Raw genomic sequence first — 20,455 nt, 5'->3', positions numbered from 1 at the left:
GGAAATGGCAACCCACTCCAGTATTCTTGCCTGGGAAATCCCATGGACAGAGGAGCCTGGTGGTGGGCTAGTCCAAGGGGTCACAAAGAATTAGACACAACTGAGCAATTAACACACACACACACACACACACGCATGCACGCACACGCGCGCGCACACACACACCCTAGGTGGCACAGGGATAAATAATCTGCCTGCCAATTCAGGAAAGCCAAGATGTGAATTCAATCCCTGGGTCCGAAAGATCCTCTGGAGTAGCAAGTGGCAACCTACTGCAGTATTGGGAAAATTCCATGGTTAGAGGGGCTTTGGGGGAGGGGGAGACTATGATCCATGGGGTCAAAGAGAGTCAGAAGCGACTGACTGAATGCGCATGTATATCTCAAAGATGGCTTTTACAACTCAAATTCTATAATAATCACTAATGCTATAGATAATGTTAAGTAGTGAACACAAATTAATTCTTTGAAAGTTAAGAAATACAGATGAGATAGACACTTCATAACAATTTAATAAAGTATAAAAAGTTATACACCGAAGAAAGTAAAGAATTTTTATGCTTGTGTTGTGCACAATCGCTCAGTCATGTCCCACTGTTTGTGATCTCATGGACTGTAACCCTCCAGGGTCCTCTCTCCATGGAATTTTTCAGGCAAGAATGCTGGAGTGGGTTCCTCTTTCCTACTCCAGGGAATCTTCCTGACCCAGGGATCGAATTAACATGACTTGCTTTTCCTGCATTGGCAGGCAAATTCTTTACCACTAGTGCCACCTGGGAAACACTTTTATTCATAGACATTAATTATTTAAAAAAAATAAACAACAAAAAATAAATTCCTGATCATTATAAAAATGTCATAAACCATAAAATTATTTTAAAGTATATAGAACATGTATTTACTAAGGATAGAAAATTAAATTTAAAAGCTAAATAAATATAAAAGTAAATTCTTTCAAATTTTAAGAGAAATGAAAGATTAAGAAAAATGATAAATTTCTCAGAAATTAAAAACATGAAACAAAGAGAGAAAAACATGCAAAGTTACAAATCTTAAAGAAGATATAAATACTAGCATAGAATAAATTAGTATAACTTTGTAGGTATATTATCACAACTGTACTACAGCAACAATAAGCTGTGAAGACCTAGAGCTAATGAACCAGGACTTAGCAAAACAAAATTTCAAATTTAACTCAAGATGTGGAAAACTTACATGTATTAATCTCTATGCAACATTTGGGAAATCAAGTAAGATATATCATTAAAGAGGCAAAAGAACCAGATTGTTGTTGCAGTTCAATCGCTAAGCTGTATCTCACTCTTTGTGACCCCATGGGCTGCAGCACTCCAGGCTTCCCTGTCCTTCACTATCTCTCAGAGTTTTACTCAAACTTATGGTCATTGAGTTTGGCCATTCAATCATCTCATCCTATGTCATCCCCTTCTCTTCCTGCCTTCTATTTTTCTCAGCCTCAGGGTCTTTGCCAATGAGCTGGACCTTTGCATCAGGTGGCCAAATTATTGGAGCTTCAGCTTCAGCATCAGTCCTTCCAATGGATCTTCAGAGTTGATTGCCTTAGGATTGACTGGTTTGATCTCCTGCTCTCTCTCAAGACTCTCAAGAGTCTTCTCCAGTCACACAGTTTAAAGGTATCAATTCTTCAGCACTCAACCCTTTTTATTGTTCAGCTCTGACATCCGTACATGACTACTGGAAAAATCATAGCTTTGACTAGACGGACCTTTGTCGGCTAAATCTCTGCTTTTTAATATGCTGTGTAGTTTTGTCATAGCTTTCTTTCCAAGGAGGAAGTATCTTTTAATTTCATGGCTGCAGTCACCATCTGCAGTGATTTCGGAGCCCAAGAAAATAAAATCTGTCACTGTTTCCATTTTTTCCTTCATCTATTTGCATGAAGTGATGGGACAAGATGCCATGATCTTCACTTTCTGAATGCTGAATTTTAAGCCAGGTTTTTCACTCTCCTCTTTTATCTTCATCTAGAAGTTTTTAAATCCCTCTTGTCTTTCTGCCATAAGGGTGGTGTGTCATCTGCATATCTGAGGTTATTGATATTTCTCCAAGTAATTTTGTTTCTAGCTTGTGCTTCATCCAACCCAGAAGTTCTCATGATGTACCCAGCATATAAATTTAATAAGCAGGGTAACAATATACAGGCTTAATGTACTCCTTTCCCAATTTTGAACCAGTCTGATGTTCCAGTCTGGTTCTAACTGTTGCTTCTTCACCTGCATACAGGTTTTGCAGGAAGCAGGTAAGGTGATCTGGTATTCCCATCTCTTTAAGAATTTTTCACAATTTGCTGTGATCCACACACCCATCTATTAAACTCAACATTTAAAAAGCTAAGATCATGGCATCTAGTCCCATCACTTTATGGCAAATTTATGGGTAAACAATGGAAACAGTGGGAGACTTTATTTTTGTAGGCTCCAAAATCACTGCAGATGGTGACTGCAGCCATGAAATTAAAAGAGGCTTGCTTCTTGGAAGAAAAACTATGAACAACCCAGCAACATATTAAAAAACAAACAAACAAACAGAGACATTACTTTGCTGACAAATGTCCATCTAGTCAAAGCTATGGCTTTACCAGTAGTCATGTATGGATGTGAGAGTTGGACCATAAAAAAAGCTAAGCACCACAGAATTGATGCTTTGGAACTGTGGTGTTGTAGAAGACTCTTGAGAGACCCTTGGACTACAAAGAGATCAAACCAGTCAATTCTAAAGGAAATCAGTCCTGAATATTCATTGCTGAAGCTGAAGCTCCAGTACTTTGGCCACCTAATGTGAAGAACTGACTCATTTTAAAAGGCCCTGATGATGTGAAAGATTGAAGGCAAGAGAAGAAGGGGATGACAGAGAATGAGATGGTTGGATGACATCATCGACTCGATGGACCTGAGTTTGAGTGGGCTTCAGGAGTTGGTGATGGACAGAGAAGCCTGGCATGCTGCAGTCCATGGAACTGCAATGAATCAGACACAACTGAGTGACTGAACTGAACTGAACACACCCAACACAGACGGCTCATGGTGGAGCGTTCTGACAAAACATGGTCCACTGGAAAAGAGAATGGCAAATCACTTCAGCATTCTTGCCTTGAGAACCCCATGAACAATATGACAAAGCAAAAAGATATGACACTGAAAGATGAAGCCCTGAGGTCAGTAGGGGTCCAATGTGCTACTGTAGAAGAGTGGGAAAATAGCTCTGAAGGAATCAAGAGGCTGAGCCAAAGCAGAAACAAAGCCAAGCTGTGGATGTGCTGGTGGTGAAAGTATGCTCAAACTACCACACAACTGCACTCATCTCACACGCTGGTAAAGTAATGCTCAAAATTCTCCAAGCAAAGCTTCAGCAATACGTGAACCGTGAACTTCCTGATGTTCAAGCTGGTTTTAGAAAAGGCAGAGGAACCAGAGACCAAATTGCCAACATCCGCTGGATCAAGGAAAAAGCAAGAGAGTTCCAGAAAAACATCTATTTCTGCTTTATTGACTATGCCAAAGCCTTTGACTGTGTGGGCCACAATAAACTGTGGAAAATTCTGAAAGAGGTGAGAATACCAGACCACCTGACCTGCCTCTTGAGAAACCTATATGCCGGTCAGGGAGCAACAGTTAGAACTGGACATGGAACAACAGACTGGTTCCAAATAGGAAAAAGAGCACATCAAAGCTGTATATTGTCACCCTGCTTATTTAAGTTATATGCAGAGTACATCATGAGAAACACTGGACTGGAAGAAACACAACCTGGAATCAAGATTGCTGGGAGAAATATCAATAACCTCAGATATGCAGATGACACCACCCTTCTGGCAGAAAGTGAAGAGGAGCTAAAAAGCCTCTTGATGAAAGTGAAAGAGGAGAGTGAAAAAGTTGGCTGAAAACTCACCATTCAGAAAACGAAGATCATGGCATCCGGTCCCATCACTTCATGACAAATCGATGGGGAAACAGTAGAAACAGTGTCAGACTTTATTTTGGGGGGCTCCAAAATCACTGAAGATGGTGACTGCAGCCATGAAATTAAAAGATGCTTACTCCTTGGAAGAAAAGTTATGACCAACCTAGATAGTATATTCAAAAGCAGAGACATTACTTTGCCGACTAAGGTCCGTCTACTCAAGGCTATGGTTTTTCCTGTGGTCATGTATGGATGTGAGAGTTGGACTGTGAAGAAGGCTGAGCGCCGAAGAATTGATGCTTTTGAACTGTGGTGTTGGAGAAGACTCTTGAGAGTGCCTTGGACTGCAAGGAGATCCAACCAGTCCATTCTGAAGGAGATCAACCCTGGGATTTCTTTGGAAGGAATTATGCTAAAGCTGAAGCTCCAGTACTTTGGCCACCTCATGCGAAGAGTTGACTCATTGGGAAAGACTTTGACGCTGGGAGGGATTAGGGGCAGGAGGAGAAGGGGAAGACAGAGGATGAGATGGCTGGATGGCATCACGGACTCAATGGGTGTGAGTCTGAGTGAACTCTGGGAGAAGGTGATGGATAGGGAGGCCTGGCGTGCTGCAATTCATGGGGTTGCAAAGTGTCGGACGCGACTGAGCGACTGAACTGAACTGAACTGAGCCCTTTCATTCACACATTGTTTATAGCTGCATTTATATTACAGAGGGGTAGAGTTGTTTAATATCATCACGGACACTAAGGTCTGCAAATTCTGAATTATTAAAATAGTGCCCTTTAGACACAAATTGTGTTGACTTCTGAAACAGATAATTAAAATGTTTATACTGATTTAAACCTTTATAATAACCACTAAAGTGTTTGCATAGAATTATATAGAGAGTCACATTATCTGTTATCAGCATAAACTCCCTCATATCTTTTGTAATAATTTTACAGTTCTTTTAATTCCTGGTAATATAACTAGCTAGTTTACTGAGTTCAGTTCAGTTGCTCAGTCGAGTCCGACTCTTTGCAACCCCATGAATCGCAGCACGCCAGGCCTCCCTGTCTGTTACCATCCCCAGAGTTCACTCAGACTCATGGCCATTGAGTCAGGGATGCCATCCAACCATCTCATCCTCGTTGTCCCCTTTTCCTCCTGCCCCCAATCCCTCCCAGCATCGGATCTTTTCCAGTGAGTCAACTCTTCGCATGAGGTGGCCAAAGTACTGGAGTTTCAGCTTTAGCATCATTCCTTCCAAAGAAATCCCAGGGCTGATCTCCTTCAGAATGGACTGGTTGGGTCTCCTTGCAGTCCAAGGGACTCTCAAGAGTCTTCTCCAACACCACAGTTCAAAAGCATCAATTCTTCGGCGCTCAGCCTTCTTCACAGTCCAGCTCACACATCCATACATGACCACAGGAAAAACCATAGCCTTGACAAGACAGATCTTAGTTGGCAAAGTAATGTCTCTGCTTTTGAATATGCTATCTAGGTTGGTCATAACTTTTTTTCCAAGGAGTAAGCATCTAGTAATTTCATGGCTGCAGTCACCATCTGCAGTGAGTTTGGAGCCCAGAAAAATAAAATCTGACACTGTTTCCACTGTTTCCCCATCTATTTCCCATGAAGTGATGGGACCAGATGCCATGATCTTCGTTTTCTGAATGTTGAGCTTTAAGCCAACTTTTTCACTCTCCTCTTTCACTCTCATCAAGAGGCTTTTTAGCTCCTCTTCACTTTCTACCATAAGGGTGGTGTCATCTGCATATCTGAGGTTATTGATATTTCCTCTGGCAATCTTGATTCCAGCTTGTGCTTCTCTGGCCCAGCATATCTCATGATGTACTCTGCATATAAGTTAAATAAGCAGGGTGACAATATACAGCCTTGACGTACTCCTTGTCCTATTTGGAACCAGTCTGTTGTTCCATGTCCAGTTCTTAACAGTTGCTTCCTGGCCTGCATATAGGTTTCTTAAGAGGCAGCTCAGGTGGTCTCGTATTCCCATCACTTGAAGAATTTTCCACAGTTTATTGTGATCCACACAGTCAAAGGCTTTGTCATAGTCAATAAAGTAGAAATAGATCATTTTCTGGAACTCTCTTGCTTTTTGATGATCTAGCAGATGTTCGCAATTTGATCTCTGGTTCCTCTGCCTTTTCTAAAACCAGCTTGAACATCTGGAAGTTCACTCAGGTATCAAAACCCACATCATCAATCAATCCTAAACCTCAGTAGCTTCAAATATTTCCTGTTAACTGTAGAAATTTTTGTTTCAACAAAAAGGTAGGAAATAGTAAATTCATGACTCTCTCCAAACTGCAAAACTCGAGTATTTTTTAAAGTTGTTTTCTTTGCTTTTCAGTGTAGTATGGATCTAAGTCTCTCAACTGAGTACAATACATGCATATCAAGAAGAATTTAACTCAATGAATTACAATTATATTCTTTCTAGAAAAATGATTAGAAAATGCAAGATGAGTATGCATAACATTCAATATTATTTGAAATTTTGACTTCATGAAAAAGTTAAAAAAAAAACTTTACTGCCAGAGTTGCAAGATCTTGCATAATCATCTTCTAAATTGTAATCAATACATTTTTAAATACAGTGCTATATTATAATGCTTAAAACAGAGTGAAAATACAAATTTTTAGCTAAAGAAAATCTCAAGTTTATACACAGTAAAGTTTTGTCATTTAGCATTTTTATCCCTATTAATTGTTTATCATTTAATTAGGTAATTGGATGCATTATATGTGTACAATATTAACTCAAAATAACCACTTATATGAGAAAGTTGCAAGAACTGTCACCTATTGGTTATTTACCAAAAACAGCTTGCCATCAAGCATTAAATATACAACTGACTATTCAAATGCAGTCACATATGGTTTCCAATAATATTTAATTCTTCAGGCTTTTATTATAAATCGTTGTTATATGTGTTAATTAAAGAGTTCCCCCAAAAGAGGGACAATTTCACAGTTTTCTTGAAAGTATATACTCTTAATTGTTCTCAAATTGATAAATTATATGGCAGAGAGAGTTTAAGTTGCATAATGAGAAAAGTTTTTGATTTCTCAAGAAAGTATAATTCCATTATTTTTTTAGTTGTGCTGTTTTTCATGTAATTACTGAGTAGCCTTAGTATGGAGAGAATAATATGTGTAATACTCTAATAAGATGGTCAGTTTATGCTCATGGTCTTGTATAGTAAATTAAAAATAGTGTTTAACATGATTTATTATTTCCTGAATTTCTAGAAAGAATGAAATCATGAAAAAGGTCTCTCTTGAATATTCTTGCTCTGCCTCTTTCTGTCTGAATTTAATTTCCCAAGAAATATTGTGGGAGAAATGAAATTTTAAAAGTTTCAAAGAAGGAAATTGCCGTTTCCTAGTTACAGAGTGGAACACATGCGTGCAGGTGCACAATCATGCCAGATTTTTGTGCCAGCATGGACAATAGCCCATCAGGGTCCTCCATTCATAGACTTTTCCAGGCAAGAATACTGGAGTGTGCTGCCATTTCCTACTACAGAGGATCTTATGCACCCAGGGATTGAACCTGTGTCTCTTGTGTCTCCTGCATTAGCAGGTGGATTCTTTACCCCTGGTGCCAACTGGAAAGCACAGAATGAAAAGCTGAGCCCAAAGGAAGGGAAGTGCATGAGAGAAGGATGGGAATTTGAATAGAAAAAAAATGTATATAATATGCTTGTGACATTGCTGTCAATGGAAATATGAGTAATGAAAAAATAGCTCAATGGAGACAATATGAAAATTAATATATTTTGAAAAGCTCTGAGTTTTATTTAATTGCATTTCATTATGTCTCCATTTGTGGGATAGAACTTTTATTTTTTCATTTCCTTGAGAAAAGTACATTCTTCCTTGCCATGTCCATGAAGGCTCGCTTGACTTGCTGATTCCTTAAGGTATAGATAAATGGGTTTAGCATGGGGGCAACTGAGGTATTTAGCACAGCTACTCCCTTACTCAAAGACACCCTGTCCTTTGCTGATGGATTCATGTACATGAAAATGCAGCTGCCATAAGAGATGGAGATGACAATCATGTGAGAAGAACACGTGGAAAAGGCCTTTGTCCTCTGAGTGGTAGAAGGGATCCTCAAAATTGTTCTGATGATATATGTGTAGGACAGAATTATTAATGCCAAAGTAAACATCAGAGTAAATGCAGCACAAGAAAACACCATTATCTCTAGGAATTTGGTGTCTGAACAAGAAAGTTGTAAAAGGGGGGAAAAATCACAGGTATAATGGTCGATAGCATTGGACTTGCAATAATCAAGCTGTAGGGAGAACATGAGTAATGGAAATGTGTTTAAGAATGAGGCCAGCCAAGAAGCCAAGACAAGCAGGGTGCAGACTCTATGATTCATGATGGTCATGTAATGCAGCGGTTTGCAGATAGCAATGTAGCGGTCATAGGACATGGCAGCCAGAAGATAAAACTCAGTGACTCCCAAGAGAATGAAAAAAAATAACTGAGCCATACAGTCATTATAAGAAATAGTTTTATCTCCTGAAATAATGGTGGCCAGAAACCTGGGTATAGTGACAGTTGTGAATGATACTTCTAAGATGGAGAAACTTCTCAGGAAGAAATACATGGGGGTCTGGAGGTGGACGTCCAGCAGGGTTAGGATGATAATGGTCAGGTTCCCAGTGATGCTGAGCATGTAGGTGATGAGTAGAAAGACAAAGATCACAACCTGAAGTTGTGGGTCATCTGACAGTCCCAGGAGGATGAAATCTGTTGTTTCCGTGTAGTTTCTCATTTTCTTCTTCTTCTGAGTAACTTTCAAGAGAAAACAGAAACCGAAGAACTTAAAGAAAAGAGAATTATTCATGGACTACACTGGAATTTATTTCTGAATGTGTTATGCCATACTAATTTAACTTGGGAGATCTTTGAAACAATACAAACAGAGAACTCTCTTTAGAAGAATTTCTTACTATATGACACTGTGTGTGTTTTCAATAGAATGTTTCTTTTAAAATCTCCATTTTACTGATTGGAATTATGCTAAAAGTACTTTTATAAACTTTATCCAAATCACACCCCCTAAATGGGAAGAGCAGGAATTTTAACCTAGGCTTTTCTCTTTTTTAATATAAATTTATTTATTTTAATTGGAGGTTACTTACTTTACAATATTGTATCGTTTTTGCGAAACATCAACATGAATCCACCACAGGTATACACGTGATCCCCATCCTGAACCCCCCTCAGTGTTTGAAATACTGGAAAAGAAATGCTACCTGTTGACTTTTAAAAAATCCTTCCCTAAAAGTTTTCTTTCCCATTAAGAATCTTGTCTTTTCTTCAAACCTGGTAAAATTATATTATTTCTTAATTTTTCACCTAGTTTTGTATTGTTATTTGCTAGTTAACCTATAGAAAATTCAAAAATGTCAGGAAAAAGATCATTTAGTTGGATCTGTCTCCCAAATGAAAGTCATTAGACTTAAATCTTCAACAACGGAAACAATTTCTAAGATTTCACTCTGACTCACATTTACCTCCCAAGCTCCTACTCCTTATCTGAAGCCACATCTAATGGATGCATCGTCATGACCTCCTCAGATATTAAAGCAGTGGTCCCCAACCTCTGAGATCTAATGTCTGATGGTCTGAGGTAGAGTTGATGTAATAATAAGAGATGAAGTACACAGTAAATGTAATGCACTTGAATCATCCTGAAACACATCCCTGCCCTCGGTCCATAGAATAATTTTCTCCCGCATAAACTGTCTTTAGTGCTGAAATGTTTGAGGACCACTGTAGAGAGTCCAGAGTTCAGAGAAGGCAGAGTACATGTTTAGTAGACTGGATCTGTGTCATGGGCTAAGAAGACCAAAGTGTATGAAAAATCTAAAATAAAGCATTAAAAAAATCATCTTCCTGAGAACATTTTTTTTTCTTCAGAATGTCTCCTATCTAAATGATGGTATTGTTCTCTCTCTCTCTGTCACTTTAATATATACATGTGTGTTCATGTGTGTCTGTGTGTATCTTTCTACTGCATGTTATACTTTTAGGTTTTTCCTTTTATCTACATTTATATTCCTTAATAGGTCTATTTTGCTAGTACTTTGTAGTAACCCAAGAAGTAGTAAGGAAATGCCCTTATTTTTGTCTTCCTATATAACGGTAATGATAACATGACTTCATTTTAAAAGGAAGCTAAGAGTTCTCTCAGTAAATAGAGTTTTCCCCTTAGGCCTGTGGAATTTAGGATAACAATCTTCGTATTCCTTTCAATCCTTTTGTTCTTTTTTAAAATGAATTTTAAAAATTCATTTTTAAATGAATATCTCATTGTCGAATCAGTCTTATAGCTCACTGAATGTGAAAATCAACTTCTATAAACATATATCCTCAAGGCAATTTGCACCCTCAGCATTGCTAAACAGTGTTCCAATTCTCTATCTTTCCCTCTTACCTGATGATCATTTTCTGTGGTATGTTTATACGCTAGGTTATTCTGTCATAGAAGAGAACAGAATATTGGTGGTAATGTGATATCTTGGGTAAATTTTGAGTTTAAAACAACCTGAACTTTTTCTGGAATGATCCATTTCACTCTTGACTGTGCTTGCTGACATCTAAGATCATGTAAGAACTTCATCATGACTGCAGTAAAAACAAAAACCCATAAGAAGAATTAATTTAGTTTATTTTCAGATTATTGCTTTAAGACTGCCTCAAATAGTACTGCAATTAGTTCAGAAACAAAATTCTCTGAGTCCTTTGGTGGGGTGGTGGTGGTGGGGCGGGGGAAATGTCCTTGCTTTTTTCTTACTGGAAAAGAGAGTCAGATCAAGTCAATCAGATCAAAGCACCAACCAGTATGATAGGAACAATGAAGGAAAACTGTAATCACCTAAATTACTCTCAAAATCTATAGGTTTTCATACAGATGCTCTAATTCCTCCCTGATTGACTCAGTTTGTTAACTAGTTCTATATTTGAAGATAATTTTAACTTTACAAAGAAAAGAAGTTATAATAATATGGCATCAGGACTTAATATATAACATGTGAGATTATTTGGGGTTTGCATTCCAGGAGAAATACACATAAAATACAGCTTTTTCTGAGTTTTAGGTTTGTTTGTTTGTTTCTTCACTGGGAAGATGGGGATAATATTTCAGAGAATAATTGTGAGAGCTAATTTATAAGTAAAATTCAACTATACACAGCTTTTAAAGCATGTACTCCACATAGAAAATATCGCTCTTTATTAATTCCTAAAAGTGAAATCAATTATCATATTTGATGAAGAGGGTCCTGCTTGGAAACAAGAATATTCATTTCAAGGAAACTCATTTGAGAGACAATGCTGATTTATGCATATATCTCATTGACTCATTACAATTCTTATGTTAATTTTGAAGAAGCTGAGCATGAAACTTTAAGTAACATAATGAAGATAATACTACTAGTTAACACACAAATTGGAACTCTAAACTCTTTTTGCTGAAACTGAAGCATGTGCTGCTTATCAAGGACTTCCCTGGTGGCTCAGAGGTTAAAGCGTCTACCTGGAATGCAGGAGACCCGGGTTCGATCCTTGGGTCGGGAAGATCCCCTGGAGAAGGAAAATGGCAACCCACTCCAGTACTCTTGCCTGGAGAATCCCATGGAGGGAGGGACCTGGTAGGCTACAGTCCATGAGGCCGCAGAGTCGGACACGACTGAGCCATTTTAAGTAACATAATTTTAAGTAACATAATGATGATAATACTACTAGTTAATGCACAAATTGGAACTCTAAGCTCTTTTTGCTGAAAATGAAGCATGTGCTACTTATTAAACCTGAATTCAATGAGGGCCAAATTCAAAAAGTAGTTTTCTGAAAACTAATAAAGAACTAAATTAGTAGGACAAACAGGGAATGTAAACATGTTCACATTTCATAATCCTGGACATATACTGGAAGAAATGCAACACCAAAATATTCCACTCAACTGGATGATAGGTAGAGCCAAGAATGACTAAATCAATACTAATGAGAGGGTAAAAGATAGAAAGGCCAGGGGTCTCCAAATGGAGGAAATAGCCTGCAAGTGTCAAACATTTTTATCTCCCTTAAGTGGCAGGAGGAAACAAACTAGCTATATTTTTTTCCTTCTCTATACAAATTTAAAAGGAGGTTTCTCTTAAAATTCTGTGTTGCCATAATGACACCTGGTTTCACCTGAAGTTAACCAATGCCCTTTTCTTATGGAAATGTTTATCTTAACCTATGCTAATGTACTATGCATTTACCCCAAACTCTGTCTTCAAGTCGGTTCTGCCTTTTGGGCTCAGAACCTACTTGATAAACCAGTATGTTATACTCTGATATTGTTCCTCTAATCTATGTAAATGAAACTATTTGTATGGTGCTCTGCCCTTCTTCAAGATTCAAATTAATCCTTTTATGGCCCAAGATGAACCATTTGGAGCCAAGATTATCCCAAAATACATCTTATGGGTGAGGGGCCTGGTGCCATTCTAAGTTTTCAGACATTCCTTTCTTTCATTAACAGACTGCTGGTGACTATATAACATCCAGCTAAAGACTAGCAGGGGGGTACTCTTTCTGCCCCCTTCTGATGCCTATGTCAGAAGCTTTCTCTATCTCCTTTATACTTTAATAAAACTTTATTACACAAAAGCTCTGAGCGATCAAGCCTCGTCTTTGGCCCTGGATTGAATTCTTTTCTGGGGGCCAAGAATCTCGGCATCGTAATTCAACAACAACCTTTCACTAATAAAAAGAATGCTTTATATGCCTTTAACATTGCAAACTTACCTCTTCTTGTCATACAAATGCATCACATGAGCTGGTTTCAGTTATTAAAGATTTATTGGTAACCATTTCAGTTTTAGGTTAAGCAATCCAGTACTTCTAAGAGTCATTCTCTCTCAACACATTCAGACTTATTTTATTTCTATAGATAGTATTTTTAATACATCTTCCATTGTAGCCATGGGGGCAAAAAGAGTGAAGAGAATCAAGATATGGGGTTACTGTGGTCCTTTCTGGATAGGATTTTTATGTGGAAATTAACCTGCATGAGCCACACGTTGTTTACTCCACCACATGGGCAAGGCTCTTGGGAAATACTCCAGGGACTCAAATGTGCCAACAAGGGCCAAGAAGAAAATGCTCCAAGGATTATAAATATTCTATCAACATTTGTACCACTATTGAAACAGGAAACGGAAGATTATGTCCAAACTGCTAGAAATGTATGAGAAATAGGATAGAAATAAATGGAATATTGTGCATATTCTCTATATGAAAATATCTAAACCTGCAAAATTTTGAAAAAAGATTTCCTGAATTTTCTAAGTCAGAATTCCTCTGAAGACTAGGCTTTTTTACTTCTTGCTTGCTGAAATACTGGGAATGTATCTCATGTATAAATGTTACAGTTTCTTTTCTCATATAATGAAATGTTTCTTAAAATAACTTTGAAAAGGGGCAATTCTCCAAGAAGACCTAAAAATTCCTAATGACTATTCTTAATTTCTAACAAGAGATAAAATATGTCATGCATAAATTAATAGAATGACTAAAAGGTAAATGAATGCACTATCACAGTTGGAGACATCAATACCCATCTATCAGAAAGAAACATATCCAGCAGGTAGAAAATCAGTAAGGACATAAAGGAACTCAACAAGGTCATCAACCAACTGGTTAAAACTGACACCTATAAAGTACTTCATCCAGTAACAGGAAAATATACGTTCTTTTCAAACTTCATACAGAATTATTGTCAAGACATTTTGGACCATCAAATGCACTAAATGAATTTAAAAATGAGAAATAATATAATGTCTACCCTAAGTAGACATTGAATTGTTGAATTAAACTACAAATAGTTGAATAGTTGAATTAAACTACAAATAAATTACAAAAAGATAACTAGAAAGCCACCAAATCTCCATTTAATGAAGATTAAATGATGTGCTTCTAATAACATATGAAGCAAAGAAATGTCAGAATAAGTTTTAAAATATTTTAAGATAAGTAAATAAACTGACTACATCAACATTTGTAGGATACCAAAAGCAGTGATGACCCAGAGAGATGTTATGGGGAGGGAGGTGGGAGGGGGGTTCATGTTTGGGAACGCATGTAAGAATTAAAGATTTTAAAATTTAAAAAATAAATAAATAAATAAAATTTAAAAAAAAAAGAATTACTGACATTGAAAAAATATTAGAAAAGATGAAAGATCTAAAATTAAAAATCTAAGTTGTGCCTTGGGAAACTAGAAAAAGAAGAAATTAAATGCAAGGTAAGCCACTCACGCCAACTGGTATCAAGTTTTCCAGGAGAAATATCATAAACCTTGCATATGCAGATGACACCATTCTTATGGAAGAAAATGAAGAGGAACTAAAGAACCTCTTGATGAAAGTGAAAGAGGAGAGTGAAAAAGCTGGCATAAAACTCAAAGAATGAAGATCATGGCATCCAGCCCCATCCCTTCATGGCAAATAGATGGGGAAACAATGGAAACAGTGAGAGACTTTATTTTCTTAGGTTCCAAAATCACTGCAGATGGTGACTGCTGCCATGAAATTAAAAGACACTTGCTCCTTGGAAGAAAAGCTATGACAAACTAGACAGCATATTAAAAAGCAGAGACATTACTTTGCCAACAAAGGTCCTTCTAGTCAAAGCTATGGTTTTCCCAGTAGTCATGTATGGATGTGAGAGTTGGACCATAAAGAAAGCTGAGCACTGAAAAACTGACACTTTTGAACTGTGGTGCTGGAGAAGAATCTTGAGAGTCCCTTGGGCCACAAGGAGATCAAATCAGTCAATCCTAAAAGAAATCCATCCTGAGTATTCATTGGAAGGACTGATGCTGAAGCTGAAGCTCCAATACTTTGGCCACCTAATGTGAATAACTGAATAATTAGAAAAGACCCTGATGCTGGAAAAGATTGAAGGCCAGAAGAAAAGGGGACAACAGCGGATGAGATGGCTGGATGGCATCACTGACTCAATGGACATAAATTTGAACATAATCCGGGAGATAGTGATGCACAGTGAAGCCCGGGAAGCTGCAGTCCATAGGGTCACAAATTGTCAGATTGGACTGAGCGACTGAACTTAACTGAAACTAAGCTGCTCACACAGAATAAACCTATGTGACTGTTGTGACACTGGTGACATAGAAACAACAAAGGCATTATCTATGAAGTAAATATTTGATAAAATGAATTTCATTAAAATTTAAGACAGGTTGTGAGAAGGACAATGCTTCGAAAAGTATCAGGCAAGCCACAGACTGACAGAGACATTTGTGAAAGAAACATCTGATAAACAACTGCTATCCAAAATATGCAAAGAATTATTAAAACTAAACAATAAGGAAACAACCGGATTAACAAATAGGTACTAGACTTTAACAGACCTTACCTAAAGAGGATACACAGATGATAAATAAACATATGAAAAGTTATTCATATCATCTCATCAGGGAAATTTAAAATGAAACAATGAGACCTACTGCATATATACTGGAATGGCCCATTCTGGAATACTGACAACATCAAATGCTGACGGGGATGTGGAGCGACAGGAAACCTCATTCATTAACGATGGGGATGTAAAATGGAACAGCCATTTTGGAAGGCAGTTTGGCAGTTTCTTCCAAAGTTGACCATACTCTCTCTGCGATCCAGTAATCATGCCCCCTGGTATTTAACGCAAAGAAGTTAAAAACAAGTTTCCCCAAAAAAGAGAAACTCTTCTTCCTACCGTTGTTAATGCTTCTTTCCTCATTTCCATGGTCTGCCAAATTGCTATATATTCTGTCCTGGATTCTGGGGCTCTCCAGAAGGTATTTTCTCCTGTGGGAGTTTATTCAATTGGAGTTTCTGTTGAGGTAAGAGAATTGGAGCTTCCTATCCTGCCATCTTGTTGATCTCACTCTTCCCTACATTGTTTTCAATACACAGGTAATATTTACCAAAAATAACCATATGCCGGGCTTCCCAAGTGGCTTAAAGGTAAAAGAATCTGCCTGCCAATGCAAGAGGCACAGGAGCCTCTAATTTGATCCCTGGGTCTAGAAGATCCCTTGGAGGAGAAAGTTGCAACCCACTTCTTGTTTGGACGATCCCATGGACAGGGGACCCTGGAAGAGAGCATGGCAACCCACTCCAGTATTCTTTCTTGGAGAATCCCCATGATGGGCTACAGTCTTTGGAATCAAAATAGTAGGACGTGACTGAAGTGACTAAGCACATGGACAGAGGAGCCTGTCAAGTTATAGTCCACAGGGTCACAAAGAGTCAGCCACAACTGAGCACACACGCACAACCATATGCTGGATTACAAACTGGTTCATAACAAGCCAAGCATTCATAAAAAGGAGCAAGTTTCAGTCAGTTGTTGTGAGGTGGATGAATCTAGAGTCTATAATACAGAGTGAAGTAAGTCAGAAAGAGAAAACCAAATATCCTATATTAATGCATGCATATGAAATCTGGAAAAACAGTACTGATTAATCTATTTACAGAGAAGAAATGGAGATGAAGACATAGAGAATGGAACTGTGGACACAGCAAGGGAAGTAGAGGCTAGGGGAAATTGAGAAAGTAGCATATATATATATATATATATATATATATATATTAGATAACTAGCAGGAAGTTGCCATGTAACACACGGAGCCCAGCCTGGCACTCTGTGACAACCTAAAGAGTTGGAATGGAGGGGGAAAAGAGACTCAAAGGAAGGAGATATATATATATATAATTCTGACTGATTCACATTGCTGAATGACAGAAACCACCACAACATTGTAAAGCAATTTTCCTCCAATAAAAAAAGAGTCAAAGATTTGAAAATATTCTGACCACAGAAGTATTTAGTTAAAAACCATATCAGTCCCAAATAATAAAGCTTTCAAAGAAGATATTCCCAATGAATACAGGCAGCATGATTAGAGTTTCTGGGTGTCTGAAAAGAATCAATTTTCGCTCTTCCTGTTAGTTACATGTGCACATATTTTTTTCATAATTAGGTGTGTTACACATGTATTTTATGTGTATCTTTCTTGGTAGGACACAAATTCAATAAAAACTGAAAGACAATACTGCCGAGGTAATCCTAAAAAGAAGGTGAGAAAACCAGGATAATTATCCTACCAGATAAAGACACCATAACTAAGACTGTATCAGTTGTACATGGATAGGCAAATAGTCAGTAGGACTGAAATATCTCAATACATCACGTTGAGGGGTATTTGATGTTAGCTTTATACTATCAATGATGTTAGTGTTTCTTAATGGTTAGCCTGTTTCTCTACTGTAAAATTCTCCCCTCTGTAAAGGTACTTTCCCCTCTGTAACTAAAATGACTGGGCAGTGATATTTGTGCAATGCAGGAATATTTTGAGATTGTATATATTAAGTATCATATTCCTTAAGAAACCCTTATCCATTATAATAATTCAGTATTATTTGTTCTCTAATCTAGACAGTGGAAATATATAATGGAGTGTCATTAATTTTAACACAATATTTATTTTTCTAAATCTATCAGCTCCCAATCCCTCCCAGCATCAGTCTTTTCCAATGAGTCAGCTCTTCACATGAGGTGGCCAAAGTACTGGAGTTTCAGCTTCAGCATCATTCCCTCCAAAGAAGACCAAGGGCTGATCTCTTTCAGAATAGACTGGTTGGATCTCCTTGCAGTACAAGGGACTCTCAAGAGTCTTCTCCAACACCACAGTTCAAAAGCATCAATTCTTCCGCATTCAGCCTTCTTCACAGTCCAAATCTCACATCCATACCTGACCACAAGAAAAATCATAGCCTTGACTAGACGGACCTTAGTCGGCAAAGTAATGTCTCTGCTTTTGAATATACTTATCTAGGTTGGTCGTAACTATTCTTCCAAGGAGTAAGCGTCGTTTAATTTCATGCCTGCAGTCACCATCTGCAGTGATTTTGGAGCCCCAAAAAATAAAGTCTGACACTGTTCCCACTGTTTCCCCATCTATTTTCCATGAAGTGATGGGGCCGGATGCCATGATCTTAGTTTTCTGAATGTTGAGCTTTAAGCCAACTTTTTCACTCTCCTCTTTCACTTTCATCAAGAGGCTTTTTAGTTCCTCTTCATTTCTGCCATAAGGGTGGTGTAATCTGCATATCTGAGGTTATTGATATTTCTCCCAGCAATCTTGATTCCAGCTTGTGCTTCTTCCAACCCAACGTTTCTCATGATGTACTATGCATATAAGTTAAATAAGCAGGGTGACAATAAACAGCCTTGACATACTCCTCAGTGCAAACCATCCAATATCACAGTAATCCAAGTCTATGCCCCAACCAGTAACGCTGAAGAAGCTGAAGTTGAATGGCTCTATGAAGACCTACAAGACCTTTTAGAACTAACAAACACTCCAAAAAGATGTCCTTTTCATTATAGGGGACTGGAATGCCCAAGTAGGAAGTCAAGAAACACCTGGAGTAACAGGCAAATTTGGCCTTGGAATGCGGAATGAAGCAGGACAAAGACGAATAGAGTTTTGCCAAGAAAATGCTCTGGTCATAGCAAACACCCTCTTCCAACAACACAAGTGAAGACTCTACACATGGACATCACCAGATGGTCAACACCAAAATCAGATTGATTATAATCTCTGCAGCAAAAGATGGAGAAGCTCTATACAGGCAGCAAAAACAAGACCAGGAGCTGACTGTGGCTCAGATCATGAACTCCTTATTACCAAATTCAGACTGAAATTGAAGAAAGTAGGGAAAACCACCTAACCATTCAGGTATGACCTAAATCAAATCAATGATTACACAGTGGAAGTGAGAAATGGAGTTAAGGGCCTAGATCTGATAGATAGAGTGCCTGATGAACTATAGAATGAGGTTTGTGACATTGTACAGGAGACAGGGATCAAGACCATCCCCATGGAAAAGAAATTCAAAAAAGCAAAATGGCTGTCTGGGGAGGCCTTACAAATAGCTGTGAAAAGAAGAGAGGCGAAAAGCAAAGGAGAAAAGGAAAGATATAAGCATCTGAATGCAGAGTCCCAGAGAATAGCAAGAAGAGATAAGGAAGCCTTCTTCAGTGATCAATGCAAAGAAATAGAGGAAAAGAACAGAATGGGAAAGACTAGAGATCTCTTCAAGAAAATTAGAGATACCAAGGGAACATTGCATGCAAAGATGGGCTCAATAAAGGACAGAAATGGTCTGGACCTAACAGAAGCAGAAGATATTAAGAAGAGGTGGCAAGAATACACAGAAGAACTGCGCAAAAATATAATCATGATGGTGTGATCACTAATCTAGAGCCAGACATCCTGGAATGTGAAGTCAAGTGGCCATTACAAAGCATGACTACGAACAAAGCTAGTGGAGGTGATGGAATTCCAGTTGAGCTGTTTCAAATCCTGAAAGATGATGCTGTGAAAGTACTGCACTCAATATGACAGCAAATTTGGAAATCTCGACAGTGGCCTCAGCACTGGAATAGGTCGGTTTTCATTCCAATCCCAAAGAAAGGCAATGCCAAAGAATGCTCAAACTACCACACAATTGCACTCATCTCTCACACTAGTAAAGTAATGCTCAAAATTCTCCAAGCAAGGCTTCAGCAATACGTGAACCGTGAACTCCCTGATGTTCAAGCAGGTTTTAGAAAAGGCAGAGGAACCAGAGATCAAATTGCCAACATCCACTGGATCATCAAAAAAGCAAGAGAGTTCCAGAGAAACATCTATTTCTGCTTTATTGACTATGCCAAAGCCTTTGACTGTGTGGATCACAATAAACTGTGGACAATTCTTCAAGAGATGGGAATACCAGACCACCTGACTTGCCTCTTGAGAAATCTGTATGGAGGCCAGGAAGCAAACAGTTAGAACTGAACATGGAACAACAGAATGGTTCCAAATAGGAAAAGGAGTATGTCAAGGCTGTATATTGTCACCCTGCTTATTTAACTTATATGCAGAGTACATCACGAGAAACGCTGGACTGGAAGAAACACAAGCTGGAGTCAAGATTGCCGGGAGAAATATCAATAACCTCAGATATGCAGATGACACCACCCTCATGGCAGAAAGTGAAGAGGAAATAAAGAGCCTCTTGATGAAAGTGAAAGAGGAGAGTGAAAAAGTTCCCTGAAAGCTCAACATTCAGAAAACGAAGATCATGGCATCCGGTCCCATCTCTTCATGGGAAATAGATGGGGAAACAGTGGAAACAGACTTTTTTGGGGCTCCAAAATCACTGCAGATGGTGATTGCAGCCACAAAATTAAACGACGCTTACTCCTTGGAAGAATAGTTAATGACCAACCTAGATAGCATACTCAAAAGCAGAGACATTTCTTTGCCAACTAAGGTCCATCTAGCCAAGGCTATGGTTTTTCCAGTAGTCATGTATGGATGTGTGAGCTGGACTGTGAAGAAGGCTGAGCGCTAAAGAATTGATGTTTTTGAACTG

General features: G+C 38.2%; 1 protein-coding gene across 1 annotated transcript; it reads right to left on the bottom strand.

The window, feature by feature from the left end:
• On the bottom strand, positions 7,804 to 8,742 carry LOC102177036 (olfactory receptor 6C1-like). The gene has a single exon (XM_005680447.2). The coding sequence runs from the start codon at positions 8,740 to 8,742 to the stop codon at positions 7,804 to 7,806; it is 939 nt and encodes a 312-aa protein (XP_005680504.2).

This window comes from Capra hircus, chromosome 5 (genome assembly GCF_001704415.2).
Source record: "Capra hircus breed San Clemente chromosome 5, ASM170441v1, whole genome shotgun sequence".
In the NCBI taxonomy this organism is placed as follows: domain Eukaryota; kingdom Metazoa; phylum Chordata; class Mammalia; order Artiodactyla; family Bovidae; genus Capra; species Capra hircus.
The sequence above is the reverse complement of the archived record's forward strand: the minus strand, read 5'-3'. Positions and strand labels throughout refer to the sequence as shown.